This window comes from Pelecanus crispus, chromosome 2 (assembly GCF_030463565.1).
Source record: "Pelecanus crispus isolate bPelCri1 chromosome 2, bPelCri1.pri, whole genome shotgun sequence".
NCBI lineage: Eukaryota > Metazoa > Chordata > Aves > Pelecaniformes > Pelecanidae > Pelecanus > Pelecanus crispus.
In genome coordinates, this window is record NC_134644.1 from 49,461,761 (window position 1) to 49,482,013 (window position 20,253).

The 20,253-nt window shown below is 38.3% G+C and overlaps 2 protein-coding genes across 2 annotated transcripts in view; one reads left to right on the forward strand and one right to left on the reverse strand.

Annotated features, from left to right (window-relative positions):
- The window catches only part of ACAD11 (acyl-CoA dehydrogenase family member 11), a 29,503-nt gene extending 22,467 nt beyond the window's left edge, over window positions 1-7,036 (reverse strand). Inside the window, exons 1-6 of the mRNA XM_075705760.1 lie at window positions 6,900-7,036; window positions 4,750-4,849; window positions 4,389-4,514; window positions 2,552-2,713; window positions 1,933-2,097; window positions 205-352 (exon numbers count right to left, since the gene is read on the reverse strand). Coding sequence (XP_075561875.1) covers window positions 205-352; window positions 1,933-2,097; window positions 2,552-2,713; window positions 4,389-4,514; window positions 4,750-4,849; window positions 6,900-7,036 — 838 coding nt within the window. The remainder of the gene's footprint in view (window positions 1-204; window positions 353-1,932; window positions 2,098-2,551; window positions 2,714-4,388; window positions 4,515-4,749; window positions 4,850-6,899) is intronic.
- Window positions 7,037-7,449: 413 nt separating this feature from the next.
- UBA5 (ubiquitin like modifier activating enzyme 5) lies at window positions 7,450-16,209 on the forward strand. Its single transcript, XM_075705685.1, has 12 exons — window positions 7,450-7,595; window positions 8,722-8,767; window positions 8,860-8,949; window positions 10,134-10,243; window positions 10,660-10,746; window positions 11,399-11,483; window positions 12,323-12,427; window positions 12,603-12,730; window positions 13,953-14,088; window positions 14,543-14,618; window positions 15,423-15,529; window positions 16,109-16,209. Exons 1-12 carry the CDS (start codon window positions 7,450-7,452, stop codon window positions 16,190-16,192), a joined length of 1,200 nt encoding a protein of 399 aa, XP_075561800.1. The 3' UTR covers window positions 16,193-16,209.
- The last annotated feature ends 4,044 nt before the right edge of the window (window positions 16,210-20,253 follow it).

The window sequence follows — 20,253 nt, forward strand, 5'->3', positions numbered from 1 at the left end:
TAAGGCACAGCTTATCGCAACAGGACTACCTTAAACCTCACTATCAGCATGCTTCCTACAACAAAGAAAACCACGGAAAAGTTATTTTCAAGTGCAAAATGATGTGCTTATTAATTTAACTTTTTAATATTGTTTATAAAGGTAACATATCAAATAGAAATCAACCCCAGAATTTGTCTCAACAAAAAGATTACAATCGCATACCTATGGTGTCTTTGAAACCCAAGACAGTTCCTTGACCTAAGTCCTTAATAGATGTAGGCCAAAAGTAGAATAGAGTGGCATATGCTAAATCTGCTAAAGGATGACCAGCAGTTGAAAGCTCCCAGTCCAGCACTGCCAAAACACGAGCCTTAAATAAAAATAAAAACCTCAGGTGAATGCTAGAAGGTAAATTCTCTCCATCCACAAATGCACAACCCACTTAATATCCAACAGCTTTATTTGGTTACTATGTGTTTACAATTAAAATCACGCACTGTACCTGTCTACAGCAAAACCAGTTCCTTTTAGCACTAAGTAAGGATCTGCAGAAAACCAACGTTCACATAGTGGTAGAAAACCAGGCATTTTTCCAATGAAAATCTGTTTTAAATTCTACATTTTTGAGTAGTGTTCTTCCTGTCAGAAACTTCTAAACTCTTCTAGTTAAAATATGATTGAATTAAAATATCCTAAAGAACAGCAGTATTGACAGTTGAGTTTTTTTTTGTTTCCAGTCCTTTTGCACAGATACTTATGGACAGACCATGCACTAAAAAAACCTAATTTATCACAATATTATGCACAGATTAACACTTACATGGGGAACTGAATTTCTTAAACAGGACAGTCAATTACTGCCCAGATAACGACATGAGCCTCTGCTGCAAGCATCCTTGCAACAGTGTCTCCAGCTGGATGGGCTGAGACTCCCCAAACTGTCGTTCTGATGAATTCTTAGAATCCAGCTGGCCTGTCATCCTGAATGACTCCTCCAGCCTACTCATGATCCATGGCTACTTGAACTATGTGCAAAAGACTTTCCTACATGGTCATTCCTGCATATACAGGAACAGTTTCTACAGACTATTTAAAATTACCTATGTACAGTTTGGTCAGTTCTTTCAACTACATCAGGAACAGCGCGGAGAGTCCCCGAGACTGCCAGATTCTCTGCTCAGGGAATCGATCCACACATTTAAGCCTGCAAACAGTGTCTATCAACTGATTTATGCACAACAATGGGTATCTCTGGAATCTATTGCTTTGTTGTGAAGCAGGCATTGCAGAGTCTTGGTCACAAATCCCAGCCATATCTTCTGGTCACAACACAACAAACAGCATGGAAAAAAATAATGACAATGCAATTGTGTTGATAGATAGGTAACACACATTTATCTCCACAAAATAGAAAAAAATCTCTTCCTTTTCCCTAAAGATGAATGAGGCACTTTCAGGGTCTCTCTGATCTATGTCCACTCCATAACTAAGCAGCTTTGGCAGATTTTTCTTTGCTTCCACTAGTATCACATATCATGCATTCAGATCCTATTCCAAAAGCCACTGTTGTTAATTGAAGCCATACCACAGATTTCAATGGGCTTTGGATCAGATGCTTATGTAGTTTAATGAAGTGAGCCTTCAGTATGTCCTTAAGTTTCACTGAATTCAATAGGATTCATGCATATAAAATGTTTTGTTCCCGGACTTTGAAGTAGGGACTAGAGCTAATGAATAATTTGAGTAACTAGCTCCTGCAATGAAAACCAGGACTGTATTAGGTACCTAAACACCATACACAAGAGTAGAGAGAAGAGCTAAGTTCTCTACTTTTCCTTCCAAAGATGTATCAGCACTAAAACACCCATGTAAGTGTCCCATTACATGGTAGGAGTACAAACAAATGGAGGACCAAAAACTACTAAACATGTACAAATATGTTTTGAATACCTCTGTTGGGTGGAAGATGATGTTATCTATTTTGAAGTCCCCATGAATCAGGCTTTCTTTATCATCATCAGGTGGCAAATTGTTTGCTAACCACTCAGCCAGCTTGCTCATGGCAGGGATATCTGTATGGGCAACTGCATCATACTGTTTTTTCCAAGTTGATACCTAAAGAAATACAAATTCTTCAACAGATTTTCCAGCTGATTCACAAGTTTTTCAGTAGCACAGAATTCTGAAGCATGTGCTTCTGGTCTTTGACTATTACCATGTTACCTGTAAATTCAGTAAAACCCAATACATTTGCATTTGCAAATGTGAACTGTGAGATCAAAGATGCAATGAAGACTACCTCTATTTTCTATTTCAATCCTATCTACAAAGCCTAAATCTAATATTATTCCAAAGGTGAATGAATATCATTCCCTGAGTATAGCATTACAGAATTGATCTGAATGTAGTAGTAACTTTATACTGTGCACAAATAATTGAACTAAGTGAAGGTGTTTAATAGCTAAAATATGATGGTTACTTTTACAAATCATTAATAATTAAGAATTTAGCTTGCAAATCAGATCTTCAAAGACATGACAAAACAAGAGAATTTTTTTAAGAGCTGTACCTGTCTTCTGCAGTATCCTGGTCCTCTACCATATCCTTGGAGACCCAATGATTGTAAATCAAAGGAGTGCAACAGGACCAAAGTTTCTATCATTGCAATATACAAGGCCGAACGCTCTGCTGGGCCCACTTCAGGCAATGAGAGGTCTCGGAAGATGCGACCCTAGAAACGTTGTAAATTAGATATTTGGTGGGATGTACACATCCGATGAAGAGAAGTAAAACTATACATTTCAGGAGCAAAAACAAATGCAGTGAACCAGCACTCCCTATGCAATCAAAAATTCCTTCCTCATGTATTTCATTCCTTGCCCAGGACAGATGAAGGGATTCACAGTAATCTCAGATCATTAGTGTACAGGATACCTATTGGAAGGCAATTAAAATAACAGATATATTCAGTAGATGAAAGCCTGAATTAAAGCATTCAGTCCAGATATCCTCAAGCTTGAAAGTACCAGGGAAAAAAAGTTACTGTATTGTCTCTAACAATCTCTCTCACTAACTTCCAGAAAAAATATGAATGAAGACCTTGGCGGGGGAGGGGAGAGACAGGCAGGTAGAGGAGGGAATAGGTGAGTTGTACATAAAAAGAGGTAAACAATCTAAAGAAATTCACTTGCATTCTCCTTAAAAGCAGTTTAATATGTTTAGAAAATGGGTGTGTTTCTCCATTTTCTCCTTTTATTTTGACCCTGCCAATAACAGATTGGAAAAGAAAAAGCAGACTCTTCTCTCAAAGTTCCTCAATTTCACTGGTTTGCATGATGGCTTCAATATATTTACACAGCTAAAGCATCAATAGATCTTTTTCGCTGAAAGATTCTCTATAAAAAATCCAGAAATCAGATTTTGTATTGTGTCATAGTTTATTCAACACAATAAATGTATGATTGTTTTCTAAATACATAATGTATTTGTTAAAAACAGTGCACTGCTGTCCATCTTGGAATGGACAGACTCTAAATTTACATTCTTAGAAATGTAAATATATCAGTAGCAAGGTTTCTTACTAAGGAATCACTTTGTTCTAGTCAAAACCAGAAAAATTCTCTATCTTTAATGTAAGAAAATTGTTTCAAATTCTTCATAGCTGTTGTGGGTTTTTTTACATTTTATTACTCTTGCTTCATGGTTTTTGTAGGAAGCTTAACAATCTCCAGGAACTGGCCCACAAGCTCTTACATTTCTAATTTCCCAGTGAACCTGCTGACAGAGTAGGATGCAATGAAAGGTAAGAGGCCTGAATTCAAATCCTCCTCCCACAGGGAAAAAAAAAAGACATGATACAGCAGGCTTACACTCAGAATCACCAAAATCTAACAGAAACAGTATCAACTCAGCTACAGCACTCCCAGAGTGATGGATCACAGACAAAGCTATGCCATGTTCTTTCTGAAACTAGTGCTTGAGCTGGAATCCTGCTTGGTTTTCAAGAAAAGGTGACTGAATGTAGATTTCTATCTTCAGTACTAAACAGGTTGCACGATATCCAAAGATGCAGGATAACTTTATGGCCTGATTGTTCTCCCTCTGACTTGTGTATGCTTTTCACAGAAGCAATATTGCCTCATTTCAAGACATCCTTCTGAGAGCTCAAAGAAGAACAAGAGGTTAAATACTGAGCTCAAGGTTTCAACAAAGTGGGAAATAAGTCCTAGAGAAGCTGAAATCAGTGAGCATCTCCAATAGCTAGCATTTCTTAAAAATATCAGAGAATTATTTATATCACAAAACTTAGTAAACACTGGGTAAGGCTCTAACAGAAAGGTTTTGGACGATTTAAAAGCAGCTTGTAGTAGGGAGAAGGAAAAAATCTCTCACACTGGAGGACCAACCTGCACATGCTGCATTATATAAAATTCTGTTCCAATGATAGAAACGTCACTGCAATACAACAGGGGCTCAGGCACTGGAAATCCAGCTGAAAATAAGGCTTTCTGCACACGATATTCTCTATCGACCTGAAGAAGACAGAGAAATTTAGATTCAATGAAGAGCTCCCAAACATAAACAAGTACAGTGAATGACAATGTATCCTCTTAAATGTTTAGTTACGTGTATAGCACAGAAAATTGGAAATGATCCAGCAGTTCACTGCATTTCTGGACACATTCAACAATGTGCTGCACCATCATGTATAGGACTTAGCCACCTGCTATACAAAGTGTTCGGAGCTTCATGACGAATGCTACTTGCCTTGTGAGCTCTAGGTAAAAGGGGGCCATGAGGCTTCTTCCTGAGCACATAAGCCTGCCCATGCTTCTGAAGATAGAAGGTTGGATTTGACTGGCCTGAGCTACAAAGAGAAAGATTACAATTACTTACAAATTCAAGTACTTACAACTTTGCAAACTTTTAATGGAAATGATGGAAAATGCACTGTGACTTGGCCTGAACAAAATGGCAAGACAGAGGAAAGGGTTCTTCTCAAGAGCTGGTTTATTTTGGTTTGGGTTTTTTTTCAAATATAGTCTTACAAGGATGCAGGTGATAGCCTACAAAATCGGAAGTCAGAGGTTCTACTCCTACCTATAAGAAAGATGTCTTCTTTCACCGCAGAGAGGTCCCAGATACTCAGTTTGTTCTCCTGTGAAATGGAGATAGCATTTACCTCTCCCCCCCTAAAGAAATATCATTAATGTTTTCAAGGTATGCAGTAAATACTAACTTTAAAGCTTTCCAATTTGGAGGAAATTAAATAGAGCAGAATTCACACTAGCCCATAATTGTATTTGTCCTTTGGCAAGCTGTATTTTGAACAATGTAAGCATAGAGAAAGCTTTCCAAATAACTGATGATTCTAGTACCAAGCCCCACTGTATGCTATCATCACATACGCATACTATGCTTAAGGGACTGCCTATAGTAACTGTAAAATTTTAAAGAGTGAATGTTGCAGTGACAAAGAATCACAGAAATTAGACATTTCAATTACATACATGTGTAAAAAAGGACAACCTAGTTAAACCCTTCATAACACTTGTCCTTCATATCCCAATCAAGCTCATTGATCCTTATTTTCCTCAAGGCTCTGTGCTAATCTACATGCCTTCCTCTCCTCATTCTGGACCATTTTTGAGACGCATTCTGACCTAGTCCAATAAAAGATTAGACAACTATCGGAAAATCTAAATCATATGAACTTTTGCCCTCCTGCTCCCCACAACATTTCCATTCTCCCTGAGGCAGTTAGGGCATAGTCTGTAATATAGTTTAACAAGTATACTGCACAGACAAATACTCTGCCTGGCACAACAGAGATTTAGATTGGTTGAAGCCTTGAAGCGCAACTGCAAGACAACAAACTAGTAAAAGCACAAATACTGACAATATTTTAGCAGATTTTACTATTAGCTACTCTCCTTAGACCCCTCCTAAAATCTCCTCAATTGAAGTACATACAAGGATTAGAGTACAGCTGAGGATTCAAGGGATGTTTTACATTTGCATCAGAAGATAATGAAAAACTGTTTACTGTTTATTAGCGTTAGCTGCAGACAAAGCAGTCAAAGCAGTCGAGGTCATGTTTACAAAGGAATTAATATGTATTTTTAGAATAACTTAACTTCTAATAGTTAGCTCCCAGTTTGAAGTGACACAGCCACACCACTAATTTGCTGAATGCAATTGAACTAGATGTTTTGTGGAACAGCAGCTTTGGAGCCTGGGTGTAGCACCTCACTGCTGCAACGCATTGCTCTCAGGGCGTTAATGAGAATCTCAGCACAGCATTACGCTGTTCTCATGCATTTGCTTACCTGGTAATAGCCTAAAGGCTTTTTAAATTGATTTCTTAAGCCATGTACGTGCTTCTGAACATTATTATTTGCCGTGCAAATAAAAAGCAATCAGATAAATTGAGATTTATGAGTAGGCAAGAAAACAGTTGTGCACATACTCCAACAGAGCGCACCACAGAGAGCCAAATACATCTTTTTCTGGGGACAGCAGGAAGTCCACCCAACACATCGCCTGCTTGCAGATGGCCAACTGTGGCCACGGGGTCTGCCTGTGCTAAAGGTCAACTTCACCGCCACTGCGAACTTTGACTTGTCCAGCCGTTCAAGGGACAAGCTATTACCTCGATGGCTGCTGTCCGCCATCACCCAGGCAAAGGGCCCTAACTCTGCCCACCTTTCCTGCCGGGCCGCGAGCAAAGCCATGGCCCCTCTCCTCGCCCCACAGAGGCACACTTTGGACGCAGGCTCTGGCTCCGCACTTCAGGGCGCTGCACGGGCGAGGGCCCGTGTCAACGGTCTATGTCAACGGCCCGTGTCAACGGCCGTGCAGGCCGCTGCTCGGCCCTCACAGGCAGTCTCGGGGCAGGAGAGCGGCCTACTCTTTACCTGTACTGCCTGACAGCCAGAGCCCCCGCAGCCTGCCGAGGGAAGCCGGACAGGTGGTTGCACAGGTACCGCTCCAAGCTCCCGTGGTCGAAGCGGTGCTGCCGCCGCACCTCAGTGGTACCCGGCTCCGCCACCATCCCTGCGCTGCGCCAGCGGCGTACGCCCCGCACCCGCCCACCGCGCCGCTACGCTACTGACGGAGGTGCCGTGCCCCGCCCCGCCCCGCCCCGCCCGGCGTCGCCGCGGCAACCGGAGGCGGCTCGGTCCGTCAGGGAAAGCCGTCCCCAGCGCCGGGCCAGCGGGGCTCTCGGAGCCGGGTGGCTTCTCCTGGAGGAAAGCTGCTCTCGGGAGGTAGTTACCGCCCCGGCGGACACCTGCCCTCAGCCATCGCCAGAGCCCGCTCGTTGCCCGCTGCCGGGAGGCAGGAGACCCCCCTCGAGGCGGGAACGCTCCCCGAGGCGTCGGCGTGAGCGGGGGAGGCCGCTCCCTGCCGCTCCCGGAAGCTCTGGCAGGCGGGGAGACGTGTCGCTGCCGTGTCGCCGGCGCTGCCATGGCGGAGCTGAGCCGGCTGGAGCAGCTGGAGCGGCGTGTGCGGGAGCTGGAGGAGGAGCTGGCCCGGGAGAGGGGCGGGTGGCGGGCGCCGCGGGCCCGCATCGAGAGCATGAGCCCGGAGGTGACGGACTCCAACCCCTACAGGTGCGGCTGGGGGGCGAGGAGGCTGCACCTACGGGGCTTGGATTATGGGGAGAGGGCCAGGACTGAGCCATGGGGAGGAGGCCCAGAGGCTGAGTCAAGGTGTAGAGGATGGGGAAGAAGGAGGGCTGTGGAGTCTCAGGCCGTGGATTGGAACTGTGGGTCTGGGTAAAGGGGAAGAGGCGTGTGGAGGTGGGCTCGGGCAGGCAGGGGTCTAAGGGATGGGGATGGGGCTGGGTGTGTTGAGGTGGGTATCAGGGCAATGCTGAAGGCAGGTGCTCTGTGGGGAGGAGGGGAGAGATGCTCTCAAGTTTGCCACCTGACTAGGCTGGCAGGGGTGTACATTGGGGTTACTTTGTATTATTTTGCTTTACAGTACAGGGAGAAAGACAGGAAACTTTGAGAGTTTTTCAGCTAAGTTGCTAATAAATGGGACAGGTGTATTACATGAGGTCTTATTCTCATACCTCTAACTTACCTATTTTAGAGTTTGGTTTAAAGAAGTCTTGAGCATCTGGGACTCCTTCTAATGCTCAGTGTGTCTGGAAATCTGATATTTGGGGGGGGTGAATTGCTTTAATACAAGTTGATACTTGTGCTTTCATTAATACTTTGAATGAAAAAATGCAATAGCAGGATAAAAAGTTACTTTAAAATTCTTTCAGTTATCCTCACAACCTGATAGTCTCTAATTTTTTTTTTTAATAACGTTATGTTGGAGTTTATCTAATCAAATTGATCAGAAAACAGTAGCAGAGTCTTCACTGGCCTGCTGCCATATGGTCCATTACAGAAAAAAATGTAGGCTATCATTCTGTAAATCAGGGATTCATTTATGAAAATAGCTATGGGTCCTGCTGATGTCATTGATGTTACTCATACCAACTGAGTAAGTACATGAGTTTCTGCAGGGTTAGTACTCTGTTGTTGTTGCTAATAGGAAAGCATCTGTCTCATTTAGACTGTATCTAGCTGACAATCACAACTGCAGTGAAAACAGCAGGCTTGAGTTTGGTGCTTGGTGGAGTTATTTTTAAAGCAAAAGTGATTTTTAAATATCTGAAAAGCAAAGTTGCTATTAGAAATGTAGAGAGCATTTCCTGTATAATGTTGCTGTTTTTCTTCGTAGTCGTTTGATGGCGTTAAAAAGAATGGGCATTGTCAAAGACTATGAGGTAGGATTCTATCTGCATTAAAACAGCCTTGCATTTTTTCCCTGTGAGGACCACTTTTGATATACTAATCTGTATTTTATTTCTTTCTACAGAAAATCCGTACCTTTACAGTTGCAGTAGTAGGTGTAGGTGGAGTTGGCAGCGTGACTGCTGAAATGTTGACAAGGTGTGGCATTGGTAAGGTAATGAGAGTTTTCTTTTACTTCTTTATAGTAGATGGACCAGCCTTCTTCATAAAGAGTGAGATTTGACTTCACTCAGTTGATTTTGCCCAAATAAAAAAGTACTATGAAGAAAGCACTCAAGAACAGCACTTGCATAAACATCACAAATGAAGAGTCTATATTTTTCTTATGCTAATAAAACTGATTTACTTAAGGCTTACTCCTGTATCATGTAGATGATTCTTGTTTGGATGCTTGTCTTTTCCGTGCTCTTATATGAGCCCATCTATCTAACCTTCATACTAGATTATTGCAAAAGGAAAACAAAATAAAGAAAAAGGAGGGCATAACTCGCATAGAAGATTAAGTCTTATGTTATGAGAACAAGTTGATATTTATGAAATTGAAATGTGGTAGATGTCAAACAGATATTTTTATCACAAACACTAGTTTGTCATGTGGCAGACAGAGCTAAAAATTTAGCAGCAGTTAAAAATAATTTGATGTGTGTATAGCTAACAAGAACTTCCAGAGTTAATAGAACAGTATTTTTCTTTAAAGGAGGAATCTGGGGAATGGCTTAGGTGTTTGTGTTTCCAGGCAAAGCCTGACCATTTACTCTTGGAACTTTAAGAAGTTTCTTAATACAGAGGTGATGCAATTTTTTATTGCAAAGTTTTTTCTCCCTTCCTCTGAAGGAGTGTTTCCTGAAGACCAGCATCTTGGGCATAGAAAAGGACAGTGGATAGTTGATTCAGAATTTATAATAATCAACAGGTCCATGTATTATGTAGGTCTTTTAAGTTAATTGGTTTTGAAGAACTACATGCCAAGACAAGTGAAAGAAATTACACATTTCTAGTGAATGCCATAACAGCAAGTAGGAATGTCGTAACAGAGTTGATAGTGTTCATATAGGTGATACGTTGAATATTCTTGGTTTAGATTAAATGAACAGATTGCTTTTTGTTAAGAGTGGTTTTCTTGACTTAACAAAGCAGTTCCTGGTGAATGGCAGTTAGAATTCGGTCTTTCATGTACTTACAATGTTGGTAACTTTTGTATGTGAACTGAATGGGACTGCGGGAGTGGGAGGGTGTTTGGTTGGGGGTTTTTGTTGTTGGTTTTAGAATGACTCTTGTTGTTCAGAATGCCTTGCCGTCTTTGGAGATTCACATATGTTAATACAATATTTATTATAGCTTCTTCTGTTTGATTATGACAAAGTGGAATTGGCAAACATGAACAGACTCTTCTTCCAACCTCATCAAGCTGGATTAAGTAAAGTGCAAGCAGCAGAGCATACTTTGAGGTATAACTTAGAGATGTGGGTATCAAAATGTATTTACCCAGGATGCTGCTCCAGAAAACTGATGTTTCATTCTTAATCACTTACAAAGTAGCATGATCTAATTTGAAAATTTGAGTATAAAATATTTGTGGGAATGATTGATACTTTAAAGACATTTTTGTACTGGCCAGAACCTTAATGTAAGTCTACTTTTTAAGTATAGCTAATTTTACTTATAAGTTTGGTATAAACTATACCACTTTGATATGTTGTGATTTTTCTTCTCTCATCTAATCTGTGAATTTTTGACAAATATGGGTGTATTCTAGACTTCAGACTGGAAGCTTAAGACTGTAGCAACACTTGTGAAGTTAGAGAGTAGAATGCAAATTATCATTGTATCTATTAACATTGACTCATATTATTTCCTCCATAAGGAATATTAATCCTGATGTTCAATTTGAAGTACATAACTACAACATCACAACACTGGACAACTTTGAACATTTCATGGATAGAATAAGGTAAAATCTCTCACCTTCTGGTGGTGTGAGGCTTTAAATACAGCCTCACATTTTTATTGTTGGTTTTTTTTCAATTTAATGACTTCCAATTGAAAACCACTGGGAAATATGTATATATGAAGACACTTCTGCCTAGACCTTTTCTCTAGAGTTGGCATTTATTTCTACTGTTACATAGTTGCATTTTACATTAGTGCATCTTTAGATTACCAACCAAAGCTGCAGGTCTTACAGGCTTTTCCCATTATAGAAAACAGATCAGATCATATTATGACTGCTCTGGAGTAGTTTCAGGTGTGCTTTATAGAATGAAGAAAGAAAATAGTTATTAGTGGATTTCACAGAGAAGTTCTGAAATAACTTTTCCTATTTGCAGTTATGTTGCACAAAGATACAATTCTCTGATACTTATATATATACTATATAAAACTTTTTTTAATCTAAAATGCTCATATATTTAAATCCCAGCTTCAGCATGCTGCTGTTTCTACTGCAGATCTAAGATACTAGTTGTATCCTGTTCTGCATTTGCACAAGTTCTGTTAGAAATACACTTCCCATGTGCTTCTGTACCCTAAAGCAGCATGTTGATTGCCATGTTGGTGTTTTGTTCTGCCGGCGATTTCATGCAAACTTCTGATACTTATTTCAGTAACGGTGCACTAGAGGAAGGGAAGCCTGTTGATCTTGTTCTAAGCTGCGTGGACAACTTTGAAGCTCGCATGGCAATTAACACGGTAAGGCCATCGAAGGCATGAGCTTGTGGAAGTCTATTTTCTCCTATAAATAATGTTAGGAATTGTGGGGACTAGAGAAAAGACAGGAACTTAGGAAGAATCGTCTGAGAAATTTCCTCCTTGATTTAAGGAAACAGAATCTGAGCTTTCGTCCAGTTCTTACAAAACACACTTTATGTGTGTAAATATAACTGTGGACTTTTAAGTTACTAGCAGCTAATGCTTAGTAAAAGAGTTAAATGTCGTAAGCTCGCTCTCTCTTTCCAAATTATCCTGTTTATATAAGGGTATTATCAAAGCCTGGTATGTTAAATCTTATAAACTTTTTAAAGACTGTGTATAGCTAATTGTATACTTCATATGACATTTTGTATACTAAAAATGTCTTAAGGCTGTGTACCTAATCAAACTGGTTTTCTTTATAGTAGCAGCCAATGTAGGGTATATGCCAAATGCATGTTTTGTTATCCTTCAGTTAACTTGATCCATAAATTGCATGCGCTGAAGGTACACAAATACACTGTATCCATGCTTCTAAAAGTAGTTTGTGCAATTAGATTCTGTAGTGTGCTAGTAACTGGATCACTAATGCCTGTATTTGTTCAAAAATCTCAGGAAGCGCAACGGGCTGGCTTCATGAGGACAACTTTAATTTGTCCTTTGATAAACAATTTCTATTCTACCTTTTCATGTTCCTTTTTCTGATCATAGCCTTTTTGTTTTAAAGCAGGAAGATCAATGTGTTTAATTGCTCTCAATTTATGTGTGTTTTTTTTTTCTTTTTCGCTCTCTTCATTAAACTTCTGCAGTGCTGATGTGTTTGTTTCTGTGTTTCTAAGGCCTGCAATGAACTTGGACAAATCTGGATGGAATCTGGAGTGAGTGAAAATGCAGTGTCGGGACATATACAGCTGATCATACCTGGTGAATCTGCTTGTTTTGCGGTATGCAGTGCTCTGCTGAATTGCTCATTTCTCAAAGCGGGACTGGGAATACGAAGATTAGCTGGCTAGTGAATGTGATCCTGGCACAGCTGATGGAGTAGCTTAAAATTTTGTGTGATCTGTGGGGGTTTTTTAATACTTTTTTTTAAACTTACATTTCTTTATTTCCCCTCAGTGTGCTCCTCCACTTGTAGTTGCTGCAAATATTGATGAGAAAACATTAAAACGAGAAGGCGTTTGTGCAGCTAGTCTTCCTACAACTATGGGTGTTGTGGCAGGAATGCTTGTACAAAATGTTTTGAAGTAAGTGACTGAGTTGTTGCTATTCAATGTACAGAACAATAAGAGAAAGAAACCTGAAGGAACATTTCGTAATGTTATTTTATGTTTACTTCTTTTTATAAGTTTGTGGCCCGTTTCCTAAAGGTATTGGTATCATTGGACAGGGCTGAAATACACAGTGCTTGAATGAGTGGTGTGTTTACTTTGGAGCTGCTGTTTTTAATAGAACTTTTCAGGGGTAAGAAAAAGTCTTCAGAGTTTTCCTAAGAATTTCTCTTACTGCATACACACATACACATTTTTTTTCTTAGTTCTGCATTTAAACATGCTCCCATTTGACATCATTAGCTTATACACAAAAAATGCTACAGTACTGACTTGTCTTTGAAATTTTGTACAGGGGCAAAGAATAAATAATTTCTGTTGCAGTGTTTGTATTCTAAAAACCTGAGGTGAATTAAAAACAGTTATATACCAATATGACATTTTAATATTTTCAAAAAGTACTGTCACATGACTCCAACTGCTAAAAGAACTGCATGTATCAGCAAGAAAAATATTTGAACAACTTTGTTTTCAGTTTCAAAATGATGCACCATGTTTTATAAGCTTCTTTGAGAATAGGATCTTATTTAGCCTGTTTTTAGCCTTAGCTTGGTTTTGTCAGTTATCCAAAAATTTCTAGTTACAAAGAATAAAAGCACTGTTTGCAAGTGTGCCTACAAACAGCAAAGCTCCATTTTCAGCTGTGCAGAGAGAGGTACTATATAAGATTGCATAGCAACATGTGTTTTTCTTTAATGAAGAATGCAAACATTGCAGCTTAATTTAAATCTTTATTTTCATTGCAGATCTGACCCTACAGTAAAGATGATTAAACTGGTTCTGATTAGCTGTTGAAAACCCTGCCATTGTAATACAGGGCACCTGAGTGTTTCAAGCAATAGACTAAGGCACGAGAAAAAACTGCTTACATACTACTCTAAACATATTTTTTCTGAGACTGTAGTTGACTTGTTCTCACACACTTACACTACAAGAGGACTGGGTTCTATGTTGATGCAGTTATGCTGCTGTCAGATGACTACAGCTTATTTTAAGACAATTACAGTAACTCTTTACAACTTCGCTAGTGTGAAAGTGTATTCTAAAAGTTCTTTGAGGAAAAATTATTCCTTGAGCAACTGAACTTTTAGGTTTGCACCTGTATATAAGGGCTTGCTTTCTCCGTTTTTCTTTCTAGATACCTGTTAAATTTTGGTACTGTGAGTTATTACCTTGGTTACAATGCAATGCAGGATTTCTTTCCAACTATGTCTATGAAGCCAAACCCACAATGTAGTGACCAAAACTGCAGAAAACAGCAAGAAAATTATAAGGTAAAAATGTTTGGGGTGGCTTTTTTTTTTTTTTTCCTTTCTTAAAGTCTTGAGAATAAAACAAGCTACAGGTCTGTAGTAAAAGAAAACTTTCATTGCTACTCCAATTTTCAGTACCCTTGTCTTCAGATGGTTGCAAGTGTTTCTAAAAATACAGTACTTAGTTATCTTAAAGCAAAGGGTAGGCAGAATGGCTTGCATTCAGTTAGATAGTATTTTCTTCTACAGTAGTTCCTCAACCTTTCTGGCAGTCACATCTTTGAGTGTTAATGGGTTTGGGTTTTTTTAACTTGCAGATATTCTGCATTTTTATGCCTAACGAAGTTCTAAATGGTGACTGCATATCTTAAATATTAAAAGAAATGTGAATATTAGATTTGATCTTCTTTGCTGTTGTTGAAAATTGGACTATTACATATATTAGGGTTTTTATCTTTTTGTCTTTTTTCTTCAGAAAAAAGAAGCTGCACGACCAAAACAAGAAGTAATTGAACAGGAAGAAGAAATAGTACATGAAGACAATGACTGGGGTAAGTAATCAACTGGAGACTAAATGATGTTCCCAGTACTGAGATTCAATTAAAGTCTTTGTTTTGGGTAAACACACTGTAGGGTACATAGACTTCTTATGGATCCTATTTTTTGTAACTTAATGCTGCGTAATTGCTGTTGGCTTTTTACAGGTTTTGCCAATAATGTTACCACAACTTGATGATGTATTTTTAGTGTAATGTGCAGGTTTTAGGCTCAAAATGTAACAGCCATTTGAATAAAAAACATTCTCAAAGATGGTGTGAAGATATGAAAGATATGAGAAGACGTATTCACTGTGTGTTCCTTTTAAATATGTAACTAAAGAGCATTTGTCATTTCCGTAACCACTGTGCTGAGGCATCCCATGGACTTTTATATTCCTCTGAGGGCTTTAAATTAGAAGGAATTGTCTTAAGGCATGGTAAGCTTGTTTTATATAACCATTTTGAGAATGGATATATACATTCTGTTTATTACATGATATAGAAAATAATCTTAGCTTACCATTGGGAGAAGTGTCCTCACAGTAAGATTTAAATGGTAAGGACAAGGAAGTCCTATAGGAGAGGTGCCATTCTTGTCCATAAGTTACCTGTATAGAACCATTTCATATATTGTAAAGGGAAAATATTTTGTATTGATAATGGAATGAAGTAGTGGAAATCAAAGGGGTTTCTGCTTTTAAATTTTTTCTATTTCTGAAAAGTAGCTGCTGTTTTCCTCTTACTGTGATACCATAGTGATTAAAGAACTTTTTCTTCTAACTTTTAATGGAGTTCTCGATTCCTTCTAATGCAAAGGCATCGAATTAGTATCAGAAATTACAGAAGATGAGCTGAAGGCTGCATCTGGCCCAGTACCTGAGCTCCCTGAGGGAATTACTGTAGCATATACTATCCCAAACAAGGTAATATATTTATTCTTTATGAATTTTTGAAATACATGTTGTAGATTAAACTTATAATACTAGCCAGTTTGGTTACCCTTTAAACCTAGAATAAAATTCTGTCTTGAACGATTCCAGTGAAACTGTACCTCAGTACATCTGATTAGTGCCTTCTATGGTTCAGCTTTGTGTTTCTATGAAATACATTTCTTTTAAGCATGGATGCTAGCGTGAGTGTAGTTTTGAGGCGATAGGAATGAATGTAATTGGGTGGTGGGTGAAGGAAAACAAGTGTGAATTTCTCAGCTGATATTTTGGTGACTAATTAATTTTTACCATATTTATCTTGTAAAAGCTATGTGTAGTCAGAGAGCAATTAGTATACCTGGGGAACGCAGAATCTGTATGTATTGCAGCCAGAACATTCCAACCCCTAGTCAGAATAGTTTACAATTTAAGCTTATAATCACTTAGGCCTAATCTTGCAGTTGAGTGCTTGGTCCTAGGAAAATGGTGTGGTATATCAGCAATAAAGCTTGTATGTTTGGGGTTTTTTGTTTGCTATTTTTGTTGCCAACTTTTTCTTCCTGTTCCTAATAGGAAGAAAATTTGATAACTGAAGAAACAGTAGCAGAGTCTGAAGAAAGCCTAGAAGAACTCATGGCCAAAATGAGAAACATGTAGCAAAACAAATACTAAGTACAACTTTGGGGAGTTCGGATTCACATTGGATTTTGAGAAAACCAGACTTTTTTTTTTTTTTCCTTCTCCACTTCCACTGAAGCTTATCTTTACATTTCTGATGAAATTGAACTGTTACAGGGGCAGGAAGGAAACAGATTTACTTTGTTTACATTCTGTTGTCTATTCATGTCTTTAAGATAGGGAGTTGTGCCACTGTACATTTTAATTTCTCAGCATTGCTAGTCTCCAGATACTCAGTAGAAAATAAAAGGAGATGGATAAACTAACAAAAGCAGGTGTAGCACATTATATGCAATATGTGATGAGAATAGTACGTGGTATTGAATGGGTTAAGGGCAGATGATCATGCCTCACTCATGTTGCTGCTCCTGATTTTCCAGGCACTTGTACTTCTTGTTGTTCACTGGTCTCTGTCAATTCCTGGCATGGATCATGCTGTGGCTACTTTTTCTGAGTAAACAGAGTATTTCAGCCTTTTCATCCACCTGAAATATCTCTGGGATGGAATTTTTTTTAACTTCCCTGGTTTTATCAATGTTTTACTACTGCTTGTTCTTAAATAGCTGTCTATATGTTTTGTATGTGATAATGATTTGAGTATGCTGCAACAAGGCGAAGTCTTTTGTTAACAGATAATTATACCAGCAGACTAGGTATTAGCATGCCACTATTTCAGCTGGCAGATGCTTTTCATGACAAAATCTGTAAGAATTACCAGCAACATTGGAAGGAACAGGAGATTTTTGTCTATCTCTTCGAAAATCTAAATATTATATTTTTGTTGGTTTATTAAAAGTTTAGTTATGATTCTGATCCATCCCCATCATATGGGCTATAATAAGGAATATACTTAATCTTAGTTTGTATAGGAAAGCTTCTAAAATTAGGTGCTCTAAACTTTGTTTAGTGTTACAAATATCTTCAGTGGAGTAGCTGAGCTATTGTATTTGTCTTGTAAATAATGTTAGTACAGTCATACTACCTTTTAACTTATCACGTGTTGAACTGACCTGTAAATGTACATGTCCTGTAGTGCCAGTACCCTGCAGAACTGGAAGTATTAATTTCAAATATTTTAACTACTGTGGGTGTCTGATACAGAACTTAATCATTATTTAGATTTGGCTTAGAAGAACACAAATTTCAGCCTTTGCAGTGTAATACAAATACTTCCAACTGGGCTGTTCAAAAAACCTTTCTACAGTATGATGCAGCCAACATGGAACCAGCTCGTAATGGCAGTAGCAGTATGCAACCAACATGTAAACAGAGAGTAATATTGTGGAGGTGCTTCTGTTCCTTAGGGCAGCTGAATGAATACTTAGTTAAAAAATGTTTGATTTCTAAGCAACGGTTACAAACTTCAAAATCCATTTCCTCCACAGCTGACACTAGATTATATTATATACATAAAAATCCTCTCTGAAGCTACTGAGGGAGGTTTTGGGTGGGGTTTGGGTGTGGTGCATTGTACTGTAAAATGGAAGCAGGTTTTTTGGATCAAGTTCAGTTTTGGAGAAACCAAATTTTAAAAATTAACTGTAAAGAGGGATGGGAAATAGAATAATGAGATCATTAAAAAGGTACATACTTGGATCCGTGTTGCTAATAGTGTCTACGTTAGCTTAATCCGAGTGTCAATTTAAGTGTTACTTACATTTCTTTGTTACTTTACCTTTCTGTTGGGAACAATAAAAGTGAGGCATACACGGTTGACTCATTTCTACAATAACTAAATTAATCTTGACTCTTAACTCTTTGGTTGACATCACTGCTATCACATGATTGACATCTTTACAAGAGGCAACTGTTTACGATTTTACTTCATGTACAGTTTTATGAGCAAATTAATACACTTTTGTATGCTCACTGAGAGTATGCAAGATGGTTCTCGTGTTACTTTCAGACTTTCAAGTTGTATATACAAGAATAATTTGAAATAATTAGAAAACACATTAAGATGGTTATATGTGCCAATGGTTAAAATTATTTAAAAATAAAGAGCATCAAAAAAAGCAGCTTCAAGGATCTTTTTTTAATTAAAAACACATTTACAAGTATAATCTATTCCAACCATAAAACATAATGGAAAATTTATGACTTTTGTTATAAACTAACAAATTAAAGCATATTGCAATGGTTTAGTCCAGCTTTGTTTATTTGGCAATCTTATAAAAGAAGCTTTCCATTTTTACAGTGTATCGTGAATGTTACTGAGATGTTGATATACTGACTGTATGATTAAATCTCCACTGAAACTGGTGCCACTCTGAGGTGGAGTTCTGCTACATAGAAGTATTATTTGGCATACACCACATATACAAATTTTTTTTTTTTAAAAATGTCCATGAGGTACAACTACAAATACACGAACAACTGCCTTAAGAGCGCTGTAACTGTAGCTGCATAAGCTTATGGCCAACATGCAGCCTGCAAGACTCTCCACTACTACTTGTGATCCTGTTTTACCTTCTGTAGAAAGTTTTCTTTGGGTAGACAGGGTAAGCATATAATTTCCTCAGCATCTTTGCTAATGGACCATGGATGGTTGGGATCTGCTGCTTTTTAGGGACTGATTTTTCTTCCAAAAGCAACCCTACAACCTATGAATCAGTTGGAGAGAAGTCACTCAAGGGAAGAATAGTAACAGTTCAGAACTGGAAGTCACTAAATGGGGAAAGTCTGATATAACACCAAAGGTCTAGAAAGTAGCTTCTTATTTAAGCTAGCAACATTAAAGAAAACTGCTTAGGAAAGCAAGATACTTCATTATACAGGTTAAAATCAGAACAGAGGTGACAAAGCTAGACCAGACATCTGATAATTCGTAACATTGGCTTTAGAGGAGGGAATTACCAGGTCTGAGAAGAGAAGGCAACAGAAACGCATACAAGCTGAGAAGGTTGAGGTTTTGGGGTTTTTTTTTCTCCTTTCGCCCCTCTCCGTACTCAGTAACAATAACTCCAGTTTTCAAAATTTTTCAAGGTGGCTGGAATACAGTAGAAAAAGTCTTGCTTTGATTAAAACCCCATTTTCTGAAGTAAAAGGAAAATATCCAGAGAGCTATTACAAAGTGTCAACTCTTGTTGCTGTACTGTAATACCTTCAAGAGCTACTTTTGATTCCCCCCCCCCAACTAAATCTTAATCTTAAAAATCAAATTTGGGTTGTGTATTTCTTCCATCAGTTTTATATACCATTTCTTTTGCTAAGTTACAGTCTTACCAAGAATATTTAATTCCTTCTAACCAGAACAAGGGCTGAAATGGGTTACATTTAACTCTACTCTAAAAGGGAAAAAATACTGTGGAAGGTAAGTAGCCCTTTGCGGTAAAGGCCATTTGCATTTTTCAAACTGGAGCAAATAAATCCTTACATCAGTTGCCTCTGAAACATCATAGTGAGGTTTCAATTAATTTTTCACTTACATCCCATTTTTTATAAAAATTCTTTTTTTAGTATCTATTTAAATTGATTCTTGTATTTATGCACTAAATGAGAACAGATGTCAAACTGATTCTTCCAGATGACTAGGTTATTAAGAAATACAACAGGCAGGTAGATGTGATTAGCATCTCTTTATCTGACGGCAAACTATTTTGCATCACTAGGTTTTTGCAGCTACTACAAACATTCTTGTATTTTAAGGGATTCAATGAGATTAAGTAGTGAAAGTATTGATAAAGGGTTAACTGAGAATCGGGTCATAATTATCTCCATTCTGATTCCTCACTGGAAGTATTTTTACTGAACACAGCTGAATCTGACAACAGCTTTAACTGTAGATGATGACATATTTAGATATATTAGCTTCCCAAAGAAACCAATTATTTTTGCACAAGTCCCTTGAATGTAAGCTTGCTTAAAGCTGAAATCAGCCTGCAGGTAAAACTTTGGGTGGAACAGTATTTTGACTTTTTCAAAATTACTCTCTCTTTAGAAACAACTTTAAAAGCTTCTGAAAAGGCAGAAAGGGCTGATGAAACAAAAATACACAAATCCTCTAAGCCAGGCTATTACAACATAGAAATAAGAACTAC

What these genes read in the sequence shown, in the direction of transcription:
- UBA5 (XM_075705685.1), top strand. Translation starts at nt 7,450, where the DNA reads ATGGCGGAGCTGAGCCGGCTGGAGCAGCTGGAGCGGCGTGTGCGGGAG. An exon ending in CTTGTACAAAATGTTTTGAA is followed by an intron (nt 12,731 to 13,952) that starts GTAAGTGACTGA and finishes TTTTCTTTCTAG; the next exon opens with ATACCTGTTAAATTTTGGTA. An exon ending in CATATACTATCCCAAACAAG is followed by an intron (nt 15,530 to 16,108) that starts GTAATATATTTA and finishes TGTTCCTAATAG; the next exon opens with GAAGAAAATTTGATAACTGA.